Below are 25,790 nucleotides of genomic sequence, written 5' to 3' on the forward strand. Positions count from 1 at the left end.
CAGTAGGTACATCAAATATGGAACAGGGAACAGTAGGTCTATCTAATACGGAACAGTATGTGACAGGGAATTTGGTTGGGACAGAACAGATAACAAGATGTGCTCGATATTCATTGTCAACACTCAAGATATAAAATTCAAAAGGCACTCGCACATCTGAGCGATCTATAATAATAATAATATATGCCATTTAGCAGACGCTTTTATCCAAAGCGACTTACAGTCATGTGTGCATACATTCAACGTATGGGTGGTCCCGGGAATCGAACCCACTACCCTGGCGTTACAAGCGCCATGCTCTACCAACTGAGCTACAGAAGGATCTTTGTTGCAGGTGCATGGTAACAGTTGAATAAGATGAGAAAAAAGAAGAAACCTGCACACTACTCTTTCCAGTATCACTGCTCTTTATTAAGCTTTATGTATCGGCCTCAAGGCGTTCGTCAGAGCTTTATTTTGTTTTTTGAAAAAGCTCTGACGAAGGCCTTGATGCCAATACATAAAGCTTAATAAAGAGCAGTGACACTACCAAGAGCCGTGTGCGGGTTTCTCAAGACATGAAATTGCACAATATATGAATGGATGTCAAATGATTGTTCAATTAAATATGAGGTATTTTGGCCTTCCTACTGATATGTTCATTTTGTTCATTTCATCACTGCTTTTTCAGGACCCCTAAGCTCTTTGATGCCCCCCAGGGGCCACCTGGTTGAGAATCACAGACCTATAACCAGCAAATGCAATAATACCATTTTCCAATGAGAATCATTCATTGCATATGGAAACTGGAAAACAATTGCATATTACAATATGGGCCTAAAGAATGCTGTTGCATATATATATATATATATATATATAGTCAATTATTAGACCGTACTTATGTGGGCGTAACAAAACTGCCGGTCCTGCCAAGTCGCTCAAAAACTGATCTCGGAAATGGCAGACCTACATTGGTTTGATAACAACATTGTGGGAGGAAACCCGCCAGTCGGAGACTACTAAAACAACACCTCCTAAAGTACCCATACTACTCATAGGACTACCCCACCCATTCTCTCAAGTTTGAACTTGATCTAAAAAGCATGCAATGTTTTTTCATTTGAAACCATGTTGAGAAATAAAGTGGGAACTTTTGAAATACATGCAGCTCATTGGTAGTGATCTTACATGATGCGTTAATTCCGCCGTAACATTTTGCTCTCCAGGTTTGACCGTTGATGACTTGTTGTGATATGTGACATATTTGAGATGAATAAGAGTGGGGACAACATTCTTGAAATGGATTCTTTGTCCGAGACAAAAATGGATGGCGACACGGAGATAGAGATGGGAATGGAAGTTGGTGAGTTAACGTGGATTTCATTATCTTTTGCAACACGAGAGGATTTATTGCAAGAGAAAAGGGCGGAATAATGTAGTCTTCCTCTGTAACCTTTCGTTTCCACCTATCTGAACCAAAATGGTATTTTATTTGCTCAAATGTTATTCTGTTGTGTCCCTTATATATTTTCTCCTTTGTTATTTCAAACTTTAAAAAGTACGCAATAACAGTATTGACTTTTGGCACCACCATTGCCCTCTTTAATGAGATGGTTCTGCTTAGCTGAGGAACACTCAACTCAGTTATCTTTTGTATGTGCCTCTATCTATCTGCCTCAATATACCCTACATTATACGTTATCATAAACTTCATTATCATCAGTGTTTATAAAACTGTAAATTAGTTTGGACTGAAACTGTCTCAGCAACTGTCAGTCCAAGGTCACTCATGCACAGGCAAACCTTCGATGCTCTCAGTGTTTACCATGAAGGATGCTCCATACCACTTCTTACAATGCAGCGAATTTTGGGTGTTGTGACCGGGACTCAAGCCTAAATATCTGTGATTGTTAGGCTAACACGGTAGCCATTACACCAATAAGTCAGACTCAATTGATGAGGTCACTAGTTGTTGAACTAAGGTCGCTGGAATACATAAATATTCCTTTATCACACTGGTGGACATAAGCTAACAACCACACTGATTCACAGATGCAAGATTTCAGTCATAGCCTATTACCCTAACTCTGTTAGTACAGGTTCCTCAGTTATGAGGCTTGCATCTAATTCTTGTATAAAATGAATGAGTAAAGATGAAACTATTTGTGAAATTACATAATGTAATGTTAACCTTTAAAATGAGAACATTGTCTCCCCTGTAAAGTTTAACTAAGTCAGTAGCCACGCCCCAGTGTTAATAGACATTGGTTGGAAATGATGAACCAACCCCTTTTCTACATTTCTATAAAAGCCCCCATGACCCAAAGTCACCTAAGTTCCAAATAATGGGAGGACTTGTCAAGAACACTGACCAACGAGGACGAATCTCCAGAGTGAGATGAATCTCTCAGACCATGTGAACCTCTCACACGACAACCCGGAAGATTCTACAAAGGACAAGGGCTACATCGACTGGGCAAACCAGAGCCTCACATCACCAGCTCAACTATCAAAGTCAGCTTCACATAAATACAATGCATTGCTTTTCCAAATGAGCGATCGTTAGTGGCATATGTATTTATGTGAGAATAGCTTCCCAGGTCCGATAGAGACCCATGTTCTTAGTCTTCCTCTGAATTTACTGTGTTATAACCACACTGTTTTGTGTTATTTAGTCAACTAGGGATGGTATTTTACTGTATGATGTGATCATGAATTGTATATTCTGTAATTGTGTAATTAGTTAGTAGAAAATAAATGATTGAGCCAATTGGTGTATGGATGATTTATAGGAAAGGCTGGGTTCGTGCAGATAGCCAAGAATTTTATGTTGTTTGGAATGAGAACTGATGAGGTAGTAATTCATTTATAGAAGTGTCACGTTCTGACCTTTATTTCCTTTGTTTTGTCTTTATTTAGTATGGTCAGGGCGTGAGTTGGGGTGGGCAGTATATGTTTGTGTTTCTATGTTTTTCTATTTCTGTATTTAGCCTGAAATGGTTCTCAATCAGAGGCAGCTGTTTATCGTTGTCCCTGATTGAGAACCATTTTTAAGTAGCCTGGGTTTCACTGTTGGTTTGTGGGTGTTTGTTTCCTGTGTCTGTGCCACATGGGACTGTTTCGGTTTGGTTTATTGTTTATTGTTTTGTATTTCATAGTGTTCAGGCTTTTCTTATTAAAATCCCAATGAACACTTACCACGCCGCATCTTGGTCCGATCCTTACTCCTCTTCAGGCGAAGAGGAGGAAATCTGGCATTACAAGAAGACTGTACTCGATAAGATATGAAAATATCTTTAGAGTCGATTCGGGAAAAATACTCTATAAAAATGTTCCTGTGGTGCCCGACTTCCTAGTTAATGTCAGGACCCGGTTACGAACCCAGGTCTCCGGAGTGAGAAACAGTCACTTAACCAACTGAGCCACGAATAGTTGGCAGAACCCAGAAGATGAGGCAGACACAGCAGTACTTGAGACGGTGTATTTAATGAAGTAAAAAATGAAGTTCTTCAGGAAAACATGTAACTCCACAACCTCAAAAGGAATTCCATAAGAACAAAGGTAATCCGCCAAGATAAAAAGGTAAATCCACAAGGTGGAAGGTATAGCACAAAAAGCCTCAAAAAATACTCAAAAACAAACAAACAAGAACAAAAAAAAAACAGAATTCCACAAGAGAGTCCACCGGGATCAACAAGAGTTCACAGAGTACTAGGGCTGGGTGCTAACATACAAACACAGAGCAAAGGACTGAGGAAAACAAAGGGTTTAAATACAATCAGGGGAAACGAGGCACAGGTGCAAATAATAATGGGGATCAAGGGAAGACAAAAGGTCAAAAGGCACAATGGGGGCATCTAGTGACCAAAAACCGGAACAACCCTGGCCAAATCCTGACAGTTAATTAAAGTTTACATTATTAGTTTAATAATTACATATAGAGAATTAATTTGATAAAATAAGTCTTCACATTTAATGACAAGCAAGAGACACAACACATTTTCCCTGACACCCAAAAGTACTCATTACATTTTGAATGCTTAGCAGGAAAGGAAAAGGGTCCAATTCACGCACTTATCAAGAGAACATCCCTGGTCATCCCGACTGCCTCTGATCTGGCGGACTCACTAAACACACATGCTTTGTTAGTAAATCATGTCTGAGTGTTGGAGTGTGCCCCTGGCTTTACAAAAAAAATGGGGCCATCTGATTTGCTTAATTAAAGGAATTTTAAATTATTTGTACTTTTACTTTTGATACTTAAGTACAGTTGAAGTCGGAAGTCTACATACACCTTAGCCAAATACATTTAAACTCAGTTTTTCACAATTCTTGATATTTAATCCAAGTAAAAATTTGCTGTCGTAGGTCAGTTAGGATCACCACTTTATTTTAAGAATGTGAAATGTCGAGGCCTCCCGGGTGGCGCAGTGATTAAGGGTGCTGTACTGCAGCGACAGCTGTGCCATCAGAGACTCTGGGTTCGCGCGCAGGCTCTGTCGTAACCGGCCACGACCGGGATGTCCATGGGGCGACGCACAGTTGGTCTAACATCGTCCGGGTTAGAGAGGGCTTGGTCGGTAGGGATGTCCTTGTCTCATCGCGCACCAGCGACTCCTGTGGCAGGCTGGGCGCAGTGTGCGCTAACCAAGGTTGCCAGGTGCACAGTGTTTCCTCCCGTACGGGAGTTGTAGTGATGAGACAAGATAGTAGCTACTCTACAACAATTGGACACCATGAAATTGGGGAGAAAAAGGGGTAAAAATTCCACATGAAAAACAAAAACAAAAAAAAGAATGTGAAATGTCAGAATAGTAGTAGAGAGAGATTTATTTCAGATTTTATTTCTTTCATCACATTCCCAGTGGGTCAGAAGTTTACATACACTCAATCAGTATTTGGTAGCATTGCCTTTAAATTGTTTAACTTGGGAAAAAATGTTTTGGGTAGACTTCCACAAGCTTCCCACAATAACTTGGGTGAATTTTGGCCCATTCCTCCTGACAGAGCTGGTGAAGCTGAGTCAGGTTTGTAGGCCTCCTTGCTCGCACATGCATTTTCTGTTCTGCCCACACATTTTCTATAGGATTGAGGTCAGTGCTTTGTGATGGCCACTCCAATATCTTGCCTTTGTTGTTTTTAAGCCATTTTGTCACAACTTTGGAAGTATGCTTGGGGTCATTGTCCATTTGGAAGACCCATTTGCGATCAAGCTTTAACTTCCTGACTGACGTCTTGAGATTCAACATATCCACATAATTTTCCATTCTCAAGATGCCATCTATTTTGTGAAGTGGCCCAGTCCCTCCTGCAGCAAAGCACCCCCACACCATGATGCTGCCCCCCCCCCCCCCCGTGCTTCACGGTTGGGATTGTGTTCTTCGGCTTGCAAGCCTACCCCTTTTCCCCCCAAACTTAACGATGGTCATTATGGCCAAACAGTTCTATTTTTGTTTCATCAGACCAGGGGACATTTCTCCAAAAACTGCGATCTTTGTCCCCATGTGCAGTTGTTAATTGTATTCTGGCTTTTTTATGGCGGTTTTGGAGCAGTGGCTTCTTCCTTGCTGAACGGCCTTTCAGGTTACGTCGATATAGGACTCGTTTTACTGTGAATATAGATACTTTTGTACCCGTTTCCTCCAGCATCTTTACGAGGTCCTTTGCTGTTGTTCTGGGATTGATTTGCACTTTTCACACCAAAGTACGTCCATCTCTAGTAGACAGAACGCGTCTCCTTCCTGAGCGGTATAATGGCTGCGTGGTCCCATGGTGTTGATACTTGTTTGCACAGATGAACGTGGTACCTTCAGGCATTTGGAAATTGCTCCCAAGGATGAACCAGACTTGTGGAGGTTTGAAAAAACAATTCTGAGGTCTTCGTTGATTTCTTTTGATTTCCCCATGATGTCAAGCAAAGAGGCACTGAGTTTGAAGGTAGGCCTTGAAATACATCCACAGGTACACTTCCAATTGACTAAAATTATGTCAATGAGCCTATCAGAAGCTTCTAAAGCCATGACATAATTTTCTGGAATTTTCCAAGCTGTTTAAAAGGCACAGTCAACATAGTGTATGTAAACTTCTGACCCTGAATTCTAAGTGAAATAATCTGTCTGTAAACAATTCATGGGAAAATGACTTGCGTCACAAAGTAGATGCCCTAACCAACTTGCCAAAACTATAGTTTGTTAACAAGAAATTTGTGGAGTGGTTGAAAAATGAATTTTAATGACTCCAACCTAAGTGCATGTAAACTTCCACCAACAACCAACAAGTATGTTAGCACAGCTGAAAACTGTTGTGTTGATTAAAGAAGCAATTACAACTGGCCTTCTTCAGACAAATTGAGTATCTGGAGCAACGGCATTTGTGGGTTTGATTACAGGCTCAAAATGGCCAGTAACAAAGACTTTCTTCTGAAACTCGTCAGTCTATCCTTGTTCTGAGAAATGAAGGCTATTCCATGCGAGAAATTGGCAATAAACTGAAGATCTCGTGCAACGCTGTGTACTACTCCCTTCACAGAACAGTGCAAACTGTCTCTAACCAGAATAGAAAGAGGAGTGGGAGGCCCCGGTGCACAATTGAGCAAGAGGACAAGTACATTAGAGTGTCTAGTTTGAGAAACAGACACCTCACAAGTCCTCAACTGGCAGCTTCATTAAATAGTACCCGCAAAACACCAGTCTCAACGTCAACAGTGAAGAGGCAACTCCTAGATGTTGGCCGTCTAGGCAGAGTTGCAAAGAAAAAGCCATCTGATGTCCCAGATACTCAACTTGTCTAAAGAATGCCAGTTTTATTGCTTATGTAATTAGCCCAACAGTTTTCAGCTGTGCTGACACAACTGCAAAAAGGTTTTCTAATGATGAATTAGCCTTTTAAAATGATAAACTTGGATTAGCTAACACAACGTGCCATTGGAACACAGGAGTAATGGTTGCTGATAATGTGCCTCTGTACGCCTACATAGATATTACAATTACCATTACAAATCTGCTGTTTCCAGCTACAATAGTCATTTACAACATTAAAAATGTCTACACTGTATTTCTCATCAATTTGATGTCATTTTAATGGACAATTTATTTTGCTTTTCTTTCAAAAACAAGAACATTTCTAAGTGACCCCAAACTTTTGAATGGTAGTGTAGTGTGTGCAAACTGTTATGTGCCACGTCTTAATGCCAAAATAACATGCAAAACAGGCCATGAATGATAGGTCGCCACTGAATTTATCTAATGGGGGACCGTATGGTGGGGACCCATAGGTCTATCTAATATGGAACGGTATAGGGAACAGTATGGTGGGGGAACCGTAGGTCTATCTAATATGGAACAGTATAGGGAACAATATCTGACAGGGAATTTGGTTGGGAACAGAACAGATAACAAGGGGTCACATTTTACGAGTATAATTTGTGCTCTATATTTATTGTCAACACTCAAGATATGAAATTCCACAATATGGATGTCAAACAATCTTTCAATTCTATGTGAGATATGTTGACCATACTGTTATGTTCAATTTGTTTGCTTTGTCCCTACCTTTTCAGGACTCCAAAGCTCTTTGAGGACACCCACGGGCCCACTGGTTAATAATAACCAGCAAATGCAATAATAACATTTCCCAATGACAATCATCCAATCACTGCATATGGAAATCGGAAATTGGAAAACGACAACTACACTACAGGCCTAACGAATGCTATTCAGACAGTTTATGTGGGCGTAACAAAACTGCCAAATCGCTCAAAAACTAGGCTGGTGGGAGGAACCGGTCTGTCGAGAGAGACTACTCAAAAGCCCTCCTCCTAAAGTACCCATAGTCCGTATAGGACTACCCCACACATTCTTTCAAATTAGAATTTGTTCTGAAAAGCATGCACCGTTTTTTTCTTTTGAAACAATGTTGACAAATAAAGTTAATCAACTTTTGGAACACATGCAGCTCATTGGCAGTAATCTACATGATGCCTTATTCCCGCGGTAAAATTTTCCAGACAAACCTCCACTTTGAACCATTAATGACTTGTGATATGTGACAGATTTATTAAAATTAGTGAGGACGGGTACAACGACATTTTTAAAATGGATTATGTGTCCGAAATAGAATTAGAGGGCGACACGGAGATCGAGATGGGTATGATAGAGGACGTCGGTAAGTTCACGTGGATTTCATTATCTTTCGCAACACAAGATATTTTATCGCAAGAGAAAAGGGCGGAAGAATGTAGGCTTCCTCTGTAGCCTTTCGTTTCCACCCATCATGAACCATATGCTACGCTACGCTATTCAAAATATAGTTTTTTGTGCACTTTTTTTTCTTCTTAAATGTAATTATGTTGTGCATCTTATATATTTTCTCCTTTATTATTTCAAACGTTCAAGAATTATGCAATAACTACTGACTTTTGGCACCACCATTGCCTTCTGTGATGAGAGGGTTCTGCTCTACCTTACACTGTACATTATCATAAACTTCATTATCATCTACCACGGTGTCTATAATACTGTAGTGAATTAGAGGGTATCCTAACTGCGAATCAAACCCAGTCACTGACTGGTCAATCCTTCCTTCGGAAAGTAAGCTCCAATGTTTCCAAATCTCTATGCACAGGCACACATTCCATGGCCTCAGTGTTTACCATGAAGGATGCCCCATCCTACTTCTGACACCAGTGCAGCGAATTTTGGGATATCTGTGGTTGTCAGGCTAAGGCCTTAGCCAATACACCAAGAGGTCCGACTTACTTGACTACGTCGCTAGTTGTTGTACTGAGGTCGCTGGAATACATAAGTATTCCTTGATCACACTGGAGGACATAGCAATAGATAGGCATAGGCCTAACAACTGCACCGATTACATTCACAGATGCCAGATTTCAGTCATAGCCTATGGCTGACTGCACAGCTTGCCCCTACCCCAGTCTACATTCACAAGAAACTAACATATTTTTGGCCCAATGTAGACTCCCACTCTCCTACAATGTATCAATTCTCTGGGATCAGGCAGGTTTTCATTACTAGGTAATTACTTGATAATAGTTGTAGTTTCAGGTTATACATGCACTGAGGGAAGGGCCTGAAAAAAAATCCACATCCATTTATGTTTTCTTTTTATACTTTCTCCATTTAGCAAAGTACTTTGAATGTGCTTCCAACAAGTGCTGGTGCTTCATCAGTCTGTCTTTCTGCCATGAGCTAGTAAACATGGCCTTTGACCTGGTCTAGCACCAGTACAAGCAGGCTCAGCGTAGCATGTCTGTTCCTAGGGAAGCACTCTACAGGGGGAAAAGGGTTGCCTGTATAAATCACATAGCTATGTGGATGGTTTTGCTTGAAGGTAAAGATTGTATTGTGTCTCATATGTACACAGTCAAACTTGGAGAAATACATGACACATGGCATGCAGTATGCAAGTATTTAAGTATTTCTGGTAACGTCAAAGGATCTGCATTCCAAACAAGTATTGCATACAAGCAAGTCAAGTGAAGTACAAGCATGCTTCAATTCAATAACATTGGAAGATTTGTAAATAATGTTTTCAGCGCAGTTTTATTAGCACAGTTGCTATTAACTTGTCGAATGGAGGTATTTGCCTAAGAGACTTAAACAAACTATTCCATCATGGAGTATCTGAGTTTGAACATTTACAGTCTTTTCCAGGGCGTTACCAAGGGTAATGTTTTCCAAACACCATCTGATTCCAGTTACATTAGGTTTCCATAGTACTTCCTACCATGGGACGTTTAGAAGTTTTCCCGATGGAATGTCATCTGTTGTGTAAAGTATGAATGTAGTACCAGACACAATAAAATGTAACATTTAACTGAATGAACACAATTTAATGTGGGTTGTTGAATGAGCTTTACTTTGGTATTATAAAGATGTGAGTACTTTGCACTGGAGCATATGCTCAGTAAATCTGATAATGCATAATAATGTGCCGGGCCTTGTGTCAGAGTCTTACAAAAGATGGTGGTTAAGAAGAGTCACATCTCCATCAAGATCTTGTCATGCATGTCTCTCATGTCTTTAATACATGTTTTTTTTTGGGGGGGGGGCAGTCTATTCTCAGGAGTTTTTGCCAACCTTTGAGACTATACCTGAGGGGGCATCAGTGCCCAAAGTGGAGAAGGTGAGTCTCAACCCTTTAAATTGTATAACATTTCTGCATTATGAAAATGATTAGTGCTCATAGCTTTGATAGTAGTTGTAGTATTAGTTTGAGCTGCCAATGAACAACTTTACAATTAATACCATATTTGTATAACAAGGATTGTTCTTGTATGTATTTCACCAAGAGGGATGTGGATTTATTCACTTTTGTATTTTCATATGCAGAAAATGCATGGATCAATGTGCCAAATATCTGTAATTACAAGAGAGGTCTATGTTTGATGCCAATTCAAATGTGGACTGTTATCATTCATGGAACAAAAAGGGTGTGTCACTTTTTGCCGTTGTAGACTCTTCCCTTCCTCTCCCATCTACGTCTGGTGTCAGTTGAGAAAGACGTTGTCTAATAGGGTCTCATACAAGCACAGTGAGGCTGTCTTTCAGTCCCTCTCTTGTTAAAGGACATGTATGATATCATGGAAGAAGAAGAGTTTGAGGCTGTGGAGCTACCAGATATCACTGTGGAGCTACCAGATATCACTGTGGAGCTACCAGATATCACTGTGGAGCTACCAGATATCGCCTGTTGTTTTTTCCCACAGGCTGAGTTCAACGGCAAATCTGACTCTCTGTTCTTCAATGATGGGGTTAGACGGATCGACTTTGTCTTAGTCTATGAAGATGAGGACATGAAGGAGATCGACAAGAATAGAACGTTCCAGAAACGTAAAGTAAGTGCATTCCTGGTGGCAGTTTGTGAGTCTAAGTGTCCTTATTCACATTCAACATGGGCAGCAGGTTTCTGTCTGACAGAAGTTAAAAACAGAATTCCTACTGTGCTGTGAAAAAGCATGTTTGAAATGATATGCAGTTTCACAATGTAAGCATAGTTTTGAGGAATATGTGAATCTAAATGTGATTTCTTATAGCTTAAGAGGAGTACTATTTTATCTATGAAACAAGTTACTAAAGCCACATTCCATCAAAGATGTTAACTTGTAGGAATCAGTGTTATGTTCCGTCATAGAAACTTGTGTTGTATTGTGCCAGGACCTAAGGCATTCACACAACGCTTTCTCATTGTACACCCGGAATATGGACTTTTAATATTTGTACAGGGAGTTTTTCTTTGCTGCAGTCATGGTGTGTCAGATCTAAGGTATCCCTATGATTAATATGAGGCCATTTACAAATGTACAATCATTTTTATCATCATATGCCAAATAAACATACCAAAATAAAACATGAGGAAACTCTAGACAGGATGTTGCACATGCAGGTATGTCGTGGACTGCAGTACACACTTTTGTGAAAGTAAAATCTCTTTTTCACAATATCCATCACAACAAGGTGACAGAAATGTAACATACACTTGCAAATGTCAAAATATCATTTTCCAAATGTCAGATTTTGTTGCATCATAATGGCTGAAATAATAAGTAAATACACCTTTGATAGAGGTAACATTTGTGATTCACCAACAATCCCCCATATGTTGAATGAATGGTTTACAATGAATGGTTTGGGAGCAGGGAGTATTGAAAGCAGCAGGAGTGGACACGCCTCCTATGCAGCTGTGGTCGCTTATGTTGCCAAGCTCTTGATGTCATGTCCCAGTGGGGCTATTATGACATGCCCAGACTAGACACTCCATTATATGGACACTCCATTATACTGAAGTTCTGCTGTGGTGGTTTTAATGCACTTTCACAGATGGAGAGGGAAAAGGAGGCAAAATTCCACTTCCCTAGAAACGGACCCTTTAGTCATTCTCAACCCAGTTATATATACTGTATTTACAATTCTTTACAAGTATTGTGGATGCACTAAACAGAAGCATACAGACGTATGTAGAAGCAATGTATTTTGATTGACCAATGAGCTTTTATTTATTTTACGTGGTTTTATCAGAAGTCTTGTATCGTACACACAATTCCCATATAGATGTAGTCAGTTTCATACATTGTTGAAATCAGTCAGTGCATTGCTATCCATTGAGGGGAAATAAGTCAATGTAATGTCAATATAATGAAACTTTTAATTCATTATTTATTATACACAACCACAGTTAATATGGGATAATAATAATAATGTATTAGATATTACATTTAACATTTGTAAAGCACTTTTCATTACAAGAGTAATAAGAGAAAGAGATTGGATCTCATCCATTAGGGAAACAGAAGGGGCAGTGTTACAAACAAGGGATCCATTGATTTAACATCCTGTATTCTCTTCCCTAGCAACGGAGAGAGTACTTTGAGGCCAGCTTGATGAAGATGGGGATGGAACTAGAGGCTGCCAGATCTGTGAGTGGCCACATAATGCATTCTACAAGGACTGGCTTTACGTATTTACTCTGCTGTTAGCTTGCAGAGTGGGGTTGAGTGTGTCGATCTTCAGGGACGATTGGATGGACACAATATTTAGTATCTTACATTCGTTTGGTCAGAAATGGTAGAGAAATACCTCATGTTTGTTTTTGTTACATAGTTTTATTATCATGCTGCTTATTTAAGTGACCTTGTGGATCTTGTTTTTGGCTGCATTTTAGATGGCAGACACAGTTGTTTTACAAAGTTTTCCTTTTAAACAGCCAACTATTTCCTCAGAAAGGGTTGAGATTGAATTGTAGTGGGAAACTATGGCACCAATCCCATTATTTGAGTAGTTTCCCAATTATTGGCAAACTTTTGTGATATTTCATGGAATAGGATCAGTGAGTTAACATTGATAAACACAGAGCCAACTTCTGATTTTGTAGATAATTGTAACGGCGTTCGTCTGTTGAAGGAGAGTCGGACCAAAATGCAGCGTGGTGGTTACTCATGTTCTTTAATGAAGAATCGTGATACATGAAATAACTTATAAATATACAAAAACAACAAACGGAACGTGAAAACCTATACAGCCTGTCTGGTGAACAACTACACAGAGACAGGAACAATCACCCACAAAATACACAGTGAAACCCCGGCTACCTAAATATGGTTCCCAATCAGAGACAACGAGAATCACCTGACTCTGATTGAGAACCACCTCAGGCAGCCAAACCTATACAACACTCCTAATCAGCCACAATCCCAATAATACAAAAACCCCAATACGAAATACAACAACATAAACCCATGTCACACCCTGGCCTGACCAAATATATAACGAAAACACAAAATACTATGACCAAGGCGTGACAATAATAACGTATTGCATTAGATTTATGTGATGTTTTAGTACTTGTTTTATGTGGAGGATTTCATTTGTGATCATGGCAATGTCTTCTTAATTGCCCCTTAGGGGATTACTGAAATTGTAATACATTTAGTTGAAATGAAAAGGGCTGCCTTATCTTGTTGTTTTATCTTCGTCATTCCGACAAGGTGGTAGATGAGAAGCTGTTGTTCGTCAAGGTGCACATGCCCTGGGACGTGCTGTGTACCTACGCCGAGGTCCTCCACATCAAGCTGCCCATTCAGCCCAATGATCTGTCCACCACGTCCTCACCCTTCAACTTCCTCAGCTGCATCACCAGACACTTCTACCCCAGCGAGGACCTCATAGCCAAGGAGACGGAGTACTTCACTGCCCCGTTCGAGAAGGACAGGCTGGAGTACTTCTACGTGAAGGACCGGGACCTCTTCTTCACGCCGTCCATGAGGAGTAGAATGGCAAGTGCACTGCTTTCTTTACCTCATCATGGGACATAAACCCCAAAGTCAACTAATAAGAAGTTAAAGATGCAGCAGCGCACTAGATTTTGATAGAGATTAAAAATAAATCACTAAAAAGCAGTCACCTCATTGACTTTCTTTCGGTAGTTTAAGCATCTCAGGTTTCTGATGCTGCTAAATTGTGTTGGAAGATATTTTGTCTGTAGACCACTGAGATTGGTTATTCAGCCCTTGTGCTGTGAAAATATCAATGTACCTATACTTAAAACACAGTGTTAACACTCTTTTCTTAACACTTCAATGATAACAGAATGGTTGGTCTTCCTCCTCAGGCCTACTACATCCTCAGCCGAGCCCCCTATGAGGTGCGAGGGAACATCAAGAAGTTTGGTGTCACCAAGCTGCTCGATGGGGGGGTGTACAAGGCTGCTTATCCCCTGCATGATGTGAGTGGGGATAAAGAGTGGGTTGGCACTAGTAACTGACAACATAGTACATTAAACACCAATGGATCTGTGAAAAGACTGAGCAGTGTTTTTATGGACTTTTTTGTTTTGTTTTCTGTGAACTTACTTTAGTGCAGATTCAACGTCAGGTCGAAGGAAGATGAGTGCCCCAATGAGAGATACCTCCTGTATAACGAGTGGGCTCACCCTAAAAGTTTCTATAAGATGCAGCCACTTGATCTCATAAGGTAATTCATGCTTTAATCTACTTTCGCAAAAATGCACATTGCTGCTTTAGCATAATAAGGTGTTGAGAATTATTATTCCAAACAGAATGTGCTTAATCATTGTAATTACGGAAAATAAGGGATGGAAATAATAACATTTTCTTTCGTTTTCTCACAGAAAGTATTATGGGGAGAAGATTGGAATTTACTTTGCTTGGCTGGGCTTCTATACAGCCATGCTGGCCCTCGCTGCCATTGTTGGACTTGGCTGTTTCATTTATGGGTACACGACTCAAGAAACAAGCACCTGGAGGTAAGTTTAAAGCTCAAAGAAAGTACTTCAAAAACCCACAACACCATAGAAATATATGACAAGTTGCTAAATCTAGTGTATATTAAATGAAGATCAGTAAGTGCAGGACAGGACACACAAGGTTAAGTAGATATAAATATATATATATAAGTAGATATAGGTTAAGTAGATATAAATATAAGTTGATTTATGTTACTTCCATGCTGTTCCCTGACACTCTAACTGTGTGAAAACCCAATGATTAACAACTGTGTTGCATTTTGCTGTTGAGTTTTTGGTGAAGTTTGACCCATCTGTTCTGTTCATTTATTGGACAGCAAAGAGGTGTGCGACCCTTTGATTGGAGGAAATATTGTGATGTGTCCGCAGTGTGATAAGGAGTGCACATACTGGAGGCTCAACAGCACCTGTGAATCTTCTAAAGTAAGTAATGCATACATTAGGGTCACTAATTCCGGTCCATGGCTGTACAGGTTTTTTCTCATTCACTCACATGGTCAATTCAGAGTGATTATGATTATGAAAGTGACGTATATGGATAGTGAGTCCCTTAAACGGTTTTCTCAGACTCCTTGGCCCATGAGACATGCTTCAAGTCATATTAAAACTTTTTGAACCCGGGTTGTTTTCATATACATTTACAGTCTTGGATGGACTGAAAAAATGATGTGAAAAGCTAAGTATTTCATGTGATCTTGTTTTCCTTAGAAACTGTGCATATTTGATAACTATGGGACGCTGGTGTTTGCTGTCTTTATGGCCATTTGGGGTGAGTCATTTAATTAATTCAACTTACCAAATGTTCAAATGTAGAGGTTTCAGAAACTGTATTATTTTAGTGTGTAGTTTTGTTGAAATAAGTTTATTAGCAATTAGATGTTGCATGATAATGATATTGGAGTTTAGCAGAGTTTTCCTGCTACAGTCTAGGACCAGGTAAGTAAAATAAAGCTTTACACTCTTGTTCCCATCCTGGTTCTAGTGACCGTGTTTCTGGAGTTCTGGAAGCGCTACCAGGCAGAGCTGGAGTATGAGTGGGACACCGTGGAGTTCCTGGAGCAGGAGGAGCAACCTCGTCCCGAGTATGAGGCCAAGTGTAACCACGAGAGAATCAACCCTGTCACACGGGTAAGGAAGAGATGTGTTCGCCACACTGTCCCTATGGCGATTCCATAGCGTCAGACTCAGGAGGCCAGATGAACACTCCACAACCGATGATAGTAATGTTATATACTTGTTTTAAAAGGACAGTAATACCAGTATCATTACTTCATTGTAAAACATGTTATTCTTCATTTAGGCAAAAGAGAAAGTACCTTATACAGTCTGTGGACGGTGCATAAGAGTGTCTTTAGGAATCGGGACCGTCTTATTCTGGGTAAACACTTTGGGATTTCTCTACTGTAATCTTCTTCTGAATAGGCCAATTCATATGCACTCCAACAGCAAAACATGTTTTATATAACCCTAACCTTTGATTCAGGTCTGACCCCTCCACTTCTTGTGTTTGTGCTTGTGTTCAGATTGTGTTGATCCTAGCGTCAGTGGTGGCCATCATCGTATACCGACTGGCAGTGTTCTTCTCATTTTCGACGAGACTCCAGTCTGACCTAAAGGAGCTCGAACCGTTTAAGGAGTATGTGACTGCCCAAATGGCCACCTCCGTCACTGCTTCTGTCATCAGCTTCGTAGTAATCATGGTACTCAACATCCTGTATGAGAGGGTTGCCATCTGGATCACTGACTTCGGTGAGACGCCCCAATGTCAAACAACAGGAAATATGTGGTTTGCTATACGGAACTTTGGTGTTTCTCAAACTGCTTTCAGACAAGAGCTAATATTCACTCGAACATGCCTTAGCAAGGTTGATGCAGTGCCCCAAACATTCTGCAAGTATACCATGGTATGAGTAAATCCAAATATATGTATGCCAACATATTTATACTCTAGAAAATTCACACCACAATAGCCCTTGGCTGATGTCCTTATTCAGATTAATTTGCAGAATCTGGACACAGCAAAAGCTTGATTTAAGCCTGATGTTTTTTTGATGAGACTGAGAAGATGCCTTACTTCATTTTAAAGAGCTACCAAGGACCAAGACGGATTATGAGAACAGTCTGACTCTGAAGATGTTCCTGTTCCAGTTTGTCAACTACTACTCCTCCTGCTTCTACATTGCCTTTGCCAAAGGGAAAGTGGTTGGTTACCCTGGACAACCTGTTTACCTGCTGGGCAAGTACAGGAATGAGGAGGTACGTATGCCTATCAGTTGATTGAAAGATCAGTTGATTGAAGGCTCAGTTGATTGGTGCTTGGCACAGAATATGTGATAACACAGTATGACAGTGTTTTGCTTTTCCGCTTCGCTTGTGTTCTAACTACGTTTCCAAATGATTAGCTGTTGCATTCTGTGGCATTTTTGTTTGACTCAAAGAGACCTTCATATTTCAAATGAAAGAGCTGGATGAGGAAATCTTCCACAAAATACAAGTTGTTTGAATGGAGGTGCTTTATCATGTAATACTACAAGATGGCCGACATTGGTTCATGCATTGTTTGTGTCTCATCCTACCCAGTGTGATCCAGGAGGATGTCTGATTGAGTTGACAACCCAGCTCACTGTCATCATGGGCGGTAAAGCCATCTGGAATAACATTCAGGAGGTGTTGCTGCCGTAAGTTTTTGGTTCAATGGACGAACATAAAATAGCCAACCACATCAGCTCTCTAGGAGCCCAGCAACCGTAAATTGTCCTGCTTTCAGACAGTTACATTGGATCAGGGTTGGTTCAATGGTTTATTCCATCCCAACTCAAAATGGAATTCCCCCTTATCTTCAAGGGTATCTGTATCCAGACATCATTATTATCTGATTCAGAGAGCAAACATAAAGGTGTCTTTTTGTTGGCACTAACGGAGACTAACTCCACCATGGCTTATTGGCCAAAGCCTGTGGGGAAATTAATGTTTTTTTGTTGGGTTTCTGGATAAATGCCAAAAACACAAGCTTAGGAGATTTGATAAGTTTTGTTCTATGAGATCATTTTCATCAGCTAACGTCACTTTTTGTGATTTTTAAAAAGCATTTATGTAATCAAAACAAAAACATAAAGCACATAAAGGATTCACAATTCATTAAGGTCATGTTAACTGACTGATATTATCTCATTGGACAAAACATATAATATCTTCTAATCCTATTTCAACCTCAGACCTTATTTTCAGCATTTATCCCAAAACCCCATTCTTTCCCTATTCATTTCCCCATAGGAAATGCTAACTAATTTCAGTTTTTTAGGATTTCCCCCATAGAAAATGCTAACTTATTTCCGTTTTTTAGGACTACAAGCTGGCGAGGTCTATTACCTTGTTATAAGCATCATGATTCTGCGATTGACATGTTTCTCATCATCAGGTGGATGAAGAATTTGATATTCCGCTACTGCACACGTGTGGGGTCTGAAAAGGTGATTCCTCGCTGGGAGCAGGACTATCAGCTGCAGCCCATTGGGAAGCTGGGCCTCTTCTATGAATACCTGGAGATGGGTAAGATATGAAGAATGAGGCAAACTCTCTCCCACCCAAATCAACCCCTAGCCCCTATCCCTGGGCACCTCTGTAGTTCTGAGAGGATTGGATAGGTGTGGACACAATATGGTGGCAGCTATATGCTCAGAAGTTTTATAAGCTGATCCTGCCATTTCTTTGGGCTCTGTCCAGAAACCACCCCAAGCCCCTATCCCCAAGGGACTTACTTAATCTAGAAGGGTTGGATGGACGTAAGATATATGGTGCAAATCCCCCCTAGCTACTATCATAGTATCAGGTCCCCCCTAGCTAGCCTATCAGCTAATATCATAGTATCAGGTACCCCCCTAGCTGGCCTATCAGTACTAACTGTCATAGTGTCAGGTTCCCCCCTAGCTAGCCTATCTGCTACTATCATAGTATCAGATTCCCCCCTAGCTAGGCTATCAACTATTATCATTGTATCAGGTTCCCCCCTAGCTAGGCTATCGGCTTCTAACTATCCTAGTATCATGATCCCCCCCTAGCTAGCCTATGAGCTACTAACTATCATAGTATCAGGTTCGCCCTAGCCAGCCTGAAAATAAAAGAGAGCCGCACACTCTAGGAGGTCAGATGCAAAAATGTAATACCAACGTTTCGACAGCCAAGCTGTCTTCATCAGGGTATAATCACAAACACTGCGGGATGACTCGTTTATATAGTGTCAAAAGACACAGGTGTCTGTAATCATGGCCAGGAGTGGCCTAATATCATTGGTTAATAATCAAATATTAAAATATCATACAAAGAACAGCATACAAACAAATGGATAGCATACGATCATAGATTAATTTGACAATACAAGTTTACAAACAATTACAATGGCAAAGTCACAATAATCACAAGAATGGCTTCAGATCAACGTCTACGTTGAGACCGAAGGGCGCAAGGGTCTTTAAATTAAAGATCCAAGCAGCCTCTCGTTTTAACAATACATTATCAAGGTCACCCCCTCTCCTAGGGAGGGTGACATGTTCGATGCCAATATAACGCAGAGACGAAATCGAGTGGCCTGCCTCCAAGAAGTGGGCCGCAACTGGATAAGTAAAGTTTTTACACCTAATGGTGCTACGATGCTCTGAGATATGTACTTTTAATTCACGCTTTGTTTTACATACATCATTTTTACCACAAGGACAAGTTATAAGATAAATAACTGCCTTAGTGGAGCACGTAATAACACCTTTTATTGGGATCGATTTCCCTGTTTGTGGGTGTTTGAAGGATCTACATTTATAAGTGCCATTGCATTGAGCACAGCCATTACATTTGTCATTTCCATCCAGTAGGGGCGCAAATAGACTTTGTTCAGGAATATCTTGGGGTGGTAAATAAGAGTTTACCAATTGGTCTCTGAGATTCATGCCCCGCGAGAATACGACCAAGGGAAGGTCCGAAAACACATTACCGAGACTATCATCGGATTTTAGGATGTGCCAATGTTTGTGAACAATTCCCTTAATTTGTTCAGAGCACTTTGAATAGCGGGTAGTTAGAATGCAAGAATGCGTCTTTTTGCTAGACTGACCTTGAAAAAGGTCATGCCTCGTTTTGTTTTGAATTTTCTCAATGGCAATATTAATCTGATTATTCGTGTAGCCCCTCTCCTTGAACTTTCTTTGCGTCTCGAAATCGGACTGTTTTTTTGCAAATTCTTTTGATTCGACAGAATTGGCTGTAGGGCAAACTATTTTTCAAGGGAAGTGGGTGACAACTATCAGCCCTCAACAAACTGTTACGATCAGTAGGTTTCCTGTAAAGATCAGTGTATAGAACATTATCTTCACACAAGATCAGAAGATCAAGAAAACTGATTTGACGTGTATCAGATTGCATAGTAAATCTCAGATGCTCAGAACAGGAGTTAAGAAAAGCATGGAACGCCTGGAGCTGTTTTGCATCACCCCTCCATAGAACAAAAATATCATCAATATACCGTTTGCAAATAATGATGTGAGGCAAGAAAACATTTTTGAGAGGATTGAAAATAGACTGTTTCTCCATGTAACCCACATACAAATGAGCATAGTTAGGAGCCATGGGGGATCCCATAGCAGTACCTTTCGTCTGAATAAAGAAATCATTTAGAAACATGACATAGTTATGCGTGAGTACTATTTCAGCCAATGTTATAATGCAGCACTGGAAGGTAGTTCATTAGGGTCACGTTGCAGAAGAAAATGTTCCATAGCTTCAATACCGCCCTCAACATCAAAAGTAACTAACAAGGTATTCTCAGGGAGAGGATCAAGAGATTCAATCATAGAGATCATACTGCTGGTGTCCTTTACAAAGGAGGGGAGCTGTTCTGTGAGTGGTCTAATAAAAAAGTCAACAAAAGTAGATAGAGGGGCCGTTACTGCATCAATGCCCGCTACAATAGGGGCTGTTACTGCATCAATGCCCGCTACAATAGGGGCCGTTACTGCATCAATGCCCGCTACAATAGGGGCTGTTACTGCATCAATGCCCGCTACAATAGGGGCCGTTACTGTATCAATGCCCACTACAATAGGGGCCGTTACTGCATCAATGCCCGCTACAATAGGGGCCGTTACTGCATCAATGCCCGCTACAATAGGGGCTGTTACTGCATCAATGCCCGCTACAATAGGAGCCGTTACTGCATCAATGCCCGCTACAATAGGGGCTGTTACTGCATCAATGCCCACTACAATAGGGGCCGTTACTGCATCAATGCCCGCTACAATAGGGGCCGTTACTGCATCGATGCCCGCTACAATAGGGGCCGTTACTGCATCAATGCCCGCTACAATAGGAGCCGTTACTGCATCCATGCCAGCTACAATAGGGGCTGTTACTGCATCAATGCCCGCTACAATAGGGGCCGTTACTGCATCAATGCCAGCTACAGTAGGGGCCGTTACTGCATCAATGCCAGCTACAATAGGGCGCCCTGGAGGTTGTGTAACATTCTTGTGTCATTTCGGCAAAGTATAGAAAGTGGCAATTTTAGGGTGTTGAATAGCCAAAAAAGCATGTTCTTTTTTGGTTATCTGACCAGAACTTAAATACCCATCTAGGACAGACAAGATAGTATTCTGAAATTGGGAAGTGGGGTCACTTCTGAGTTTCTTGTAAAAGGTGTTGTCAAGCAGCTGTCTATGACACTCATTTACATAAGCTGTCCTATCCATGAGTACAACCGACCCACCTTTATCAGCGGGACGAATAAGGACTGACGTATCAGATTGTAAATCAAGCAAAGCTTGTTTTTCATTCTTGGGTAAATTATGGAAAGATTTGGATCCCTGTTTATTCTTAAGGAGAAGTCCAACATCATTTTCCACAAGTCTGCAATATGTCTCGATAGAGTGATTGCGATTGGCTGGAGGTATAAAATAACTCTTGCTTCTAAAAGAAGTCGGAGTATGTGCAGGAGAGCAACCTACTGGTTCAATAGAAGTGTCAGAATTAGGGGAGCTGAAGTATTCCCTTAAACGTATGTTTATAAAAAACTTAAACATGTCTACCTTAACATCAAAATCGTTGCACTGAGTTGTAGGCACAACATATAACCCTTTATTAAGCAAAGAGACATGGGCAGGGCTCAATATCTTGCTTGATAAATGAAAGACACTCAGTCCCGTGGGTTCTGGGACCGTGTGAACGGTCCGTTTCTTCTTACCCCGTCGGGTGCGACATCTCGTCGATGCGCGTGCCTGCGGCCTCCCCGCCCTTCCGTCCGTCCAGTCTCTCGTTGAATAAAAAACTACCACTGGCAGCCGATGAGGCGCTGGTTGTAGAGCGTTGATCAGACAAGGGTGGATAGAAGTAAGCGGCATCTCTCCTGCGTCTGTCATGGAGAGGGGGAGCAGGACCTCTTTTGTCAGGGTTTCTCCAGAAGTAGACTTTACCATCGGCCTAGCTAGCCTATCAGTTACTATCATAGTATCAGGTTCCCCCCTAGCTAGCCTATCAACTACTATCATAGTTTCAGGTTCACAGATCTATTGATGGAAAGGCTTTTTTTCTGCAGTGATCAAATTTGGCTTTGTGTCTGCGTGGCTTTTTTCTACAGTAATCCAGTTTGGTTTTGTGACTCTGTTCGTGGCCTCCTTCCCCCTGGCTCCTGTCCTGGCTCTGGTCAATAACCTCTTCGAGATCCGGGTGGACGCCTGGAAGATCATCACCCAGTTCCGCCGCATGGTTCCAGAGAAGGCCCAAGACATCGGGGCGTGGCAACCCATTCTCCAAGGTGTCGCCATCTTGGCTGTGGCATCAAATGTGAGTGATGGCTCCTCCATTGGATAATGAAGTATTATGAAACATACATATATTTTTCAAGATGACGTATTTATCTTGGTTTATTCTCCATTGCATAATCCCATCACTGGATGTCAGTCATATGATTTGATTGTTACCATGCTGATGTAGTGACATTCTTAGAAAGATTATAATTCATCTAATATGATGAGCACCAGTTTAAAGTGCACTGTCTCCTCCACTTCCTTGTCTCTCTGCCAGGCCATGATCATTGCCTTCACATCAGACATGATCCCACGATTGGTTTACTACTGGTCTTTCTCTGTGTATCCCTATGGAGACCATTCCAGTCACACCATGCAGGGCTACATCAACAACACACTCTCTGTGTTCGACATCCAGGACTTCTCCAACCAGAGCCGGCCCTTGCAAACACCTTACTGGTTCAATAACAGCACCACCTGCAGGTAATGTGAATGTATATCAGATGGGTTTCAATGAAATCGTGTTAGACATTGAAATATTTCATGCAGTCTCTCTGTCATACTTTAGATATCGAGATTTCAGATACCCACCAGGACACCACAGACAATATGAATACAGTATCTACTACTGGCATGTGATAGCTGCCAAGATGGCTTTCATAATAGTTGTAGAGGTGAGTAGAAATTTCTCTGAAACATTGCTTTGACCTGATTTTTCTTTCTACTGTATAGTCTAATGCCAGATGGACATTTTCTAGCCATTCAAGAAATCCTAATAATGTTTTCCCTCCTTCCGACCCTTATACCCTTGTCCCCTCAGCACATTGTATACCTGACCAAGTTCGTTCTGTCCTACGTGATCCCGGACGTGCCTTACACAGTGAGGGAACAGATCAAACGAGAGAAGTACTTGAGCCAGGTCATCCTTCACGAGACCAACCTCAAACTGGTGACCAAACGCTTAAAGCCTGTCGCTGATAAGATACTTAAACACAATGAGGACCAGGAGGAGGAGATTATGGACCTTTACTTTTAATCTCCGAAACTTTGTCAGAGAAGAGAGAGTCCTGCCTTTGTCAGGACCTACAATATTTACAAGTATTGTGAGCAGCTAAAGATGTATTCAATACATGTTTTAATAACTTTAATTACTATGAATTAATATTATTAGTAGCTTAATAGCTTGGTGGGGACTACGACCAACCAAACCAGCCATGAAGCTCAGCTCTGTTGCTCAGATCTTTGGATCAATTGCATATTTAGCACTTTTATGTCACTGATTGTTACATGTACACTGTTACATTTAATGTGTCTTGTATTGATAAAATTAGCATTCAATGCCATATGTTCGACTGTACGGTAAATATGGAAGATTATGAATGACAACAATACTTTTCTTCTTTAAACAAAACATACAGATTTTTTGTGCTGGATTTAGTCAGGAATAATTCCAAAAGCTCAAATTGCGTTGACCAGGCAAGCCATCAAGTAAGGAAGCTCGTTCCCGCCACCCAATAAAAAATATCTGACTACAAGTTATGAGATAGTAAGATATAACTATGAGATAGAAAGTTATAATTATGAGATAGAATGTCTGGATCGTGGACATTGAATAGTCCTGCAGGTCGACCCCTTTCAAAGGGGAAATCTGGGATTCACACAATAACAAAGCTTCTCCCACCACAGCTGAGGAATGGGGCAGGAGAAATGTAACCAATCTCAAATACATAGACACAAGGACTCACATATGGATGCAGGACTGACCATCCATGAGATGCAAATTATATTTTTTACCATGTGTTGAAGCTATACTGTGTTTTTTTACAATTACATTATTTACACACAAGAGAGTAAAACAAGCTTATATTTTGGGTTCTGATTGAGTAAGACCGTTACTCATTTCTAAGTTACATTATTGAAGAATCAGTGGCTTTACACTGAGTGTACAAAACATATTTCCATGACATAGACTGACCAGGTGAATCCAGGTGAAAGCTATGATTCCTTATTGATCTTACTTGTAAAACCCACTTCAATCAGTGTAGATGAAGGGGAAGAGACAGGTTAAAGAAGGGTTTTTATGGAGTCATGGATTGTGTATGTGTGCCATTCAGAGGGTTGAAAGGGCAAGACAAAAGATTAAAGTGCCTTTGAATGGAGTATGGTAGTAGGTGCCAGGCGCATTGGTTTGAGTGTCAAGAGCTTCAACGCTACTGGGTTTTTCACGCTCAATAGTTTCCCGTGTGTATCAAGAATGGTCCATCACCCAAAGGACATCCAGCCAACTTGACACAACTGTGGAAAGCATCGAAGTCAACATGGGCCAGCATCCCTGTGGAACGCTTTCGACACCTTGTAGAGTCCATGACCCAACAAATTGAGGCTGTTCTGGGGGCAAAAGGGAGTGCAACTCAATGTTAGGAAGGTGTTCCTAATGTTTGTACATATTAATTAACTCTGATGTCAACCAGATGTCATCAAACAGGCACCAACTCACATCAACAAAACTCTTCAATACGTTAATATTGAACAATATCACCACAATCTCTCTATCTTATCAATGTGTGATTGACTATAAGATATGCATAAGGTTATCCTTAGTTGAGGAGGGCCTGATGCACAGTGCACATTGGATTTATGTGATACAGATCGCCTGAACGTATCTCATAATGACTTACTATCATATAATTATGTCTTTCTATCTCATAACTCGTAGTCAGATTTTATTTTTGGGTGGCGGGAACGAGCTTCCATACATACTCATGGTCACCTCAAGTATTTACAGTACCATTTTTGACCTATGTACTGGATTTTAAGCATTTTGATAGAAGTCTATCGCTTGAATCAATATATGTTGCTGTATTATATTGTGATTTTTTAAAACCAAATGTATATATTAAATAAGAATCTGCCCCTGTGTACAATATTTGTCTTTCAAGTATTTTGTCAAGTGTATTGTAATTTGTATGTTATCCCAAATAAAATCAAAATTCTTTGTTTTTGATATAGAACCGTGATTATGGTTGTCGACATTTCAAAGTTCAGGTCAGATACAGTTCATCTTCCAAATAAACTGCACATGTTCTCATACTTGAAATGCTGTGTTGTGTCTGCCATTGCCCCGACAGTCTTGTGACTGGTTTGTGACTTATGTTTGTTTGCTTTTGGACTCAAATGTTATCTAGTAACAAAGATTGTCTATCATATTGACAAGATAGTTAAGTGACCGCTTTAACAATGAAAATACGT

General features: G+C 40.6%; 1 protein-coding gene across 2 annotated transcripts; it reads left to right on the plus strand.

Moving 5' to 3' along the window:
• The first annotated feature begins 1,071 nt into the window (after positions 1-1,071).
• Positions 1,072-24,341, plus strand: LOC124013969 (anoctamin-6-like). Of its 2 annotated transcripts, none has more exons than XM_046328574.1 (20): positions 1,072-1,342; positions 10,052-10,122; positions 10,706-10,834; positions 12,347-12,412; positions 13,481-13,768; positions 14,104-14,217; positions 14,350-14,465; positions 14,623-14,757; positions 15,075-15,180; positions 15,466-15,526; positions 15,740-15,885; positions 16,058-16,135; positions 16,281-16,506; positions 16,844-17,013; positions 17,338-17,435; positions 18,176-18,306; positions 22,373-22,578; positions 22,819-23,024; positions 23,110-23,215; positions 23,362-24,341. In XM_046328574.1, the coding sequence occupies exons 1-20, from the start codon at positions 1,249-1,251 to the stop codon at positions 23,575-23,577; spliced, it is 2,763 nt and encodes a 920-aa protein (XP_046184530.1). In that variant the 5' UTR covers positions 1,072-1,248; the 3' UTR covers positions 23,578-24,341. The 2 variants fall into 2 exon arrangements, with proteins under 2 accessions (XP_046184530.1, XP_046184532.1); XM_046328576.1 differs by lacking the exon at positions 1,072-1,342 and adding an exon at positions 7,832-8,142.
• Positions 24,342-25,790: the final 1,449 nt, after the last annotated feature.

Source organism: Oncorhynchus gorbuscha, linkage group LG25 (genome assembly GCF_021184085.1).
Source record: "Oncorhynchus gorbuscha isolate QuinsamMale2020 ecotype Even-year linkage group LG25, OgorEven_v1.0, whole genome shotgun sequence".
Lineage (NCBI taxonomy): Eukaryota > Metazoa > Chordata > Actinopteri > Salmoniformes > Salmonidae > Oncorhynchus > Oncorhynchus gorbuscha.

What these genes read in the sequence shown, in the direction of transcription:
- LOC124013969 (XM_046328574.1), top strand. Translation starts at nt 1,249, where the DNA reads ATGAATAAGAGTGGGGACAACATTCTTGAAATGGATTCTTTGTCCGAG. An exon ending in AACTAGAGGCTGCCAGATCT is followed by an intron (nt 12,413 to 13,480) that starts GTGAGTGGCCAC and finishes CATTCCGACAAG; the next exon opens with GTGGTAGATGAGAAGCTGTT. An exon ending in TCTTGGCTGTGGCATCAAAT is followed by an intron (nt 22,579 to 22,818) that starts GTGAGTGATGGC and finishes TCTCTCTGCCAG; the next exon opens with GCCATGATCATTGCCTTCAC.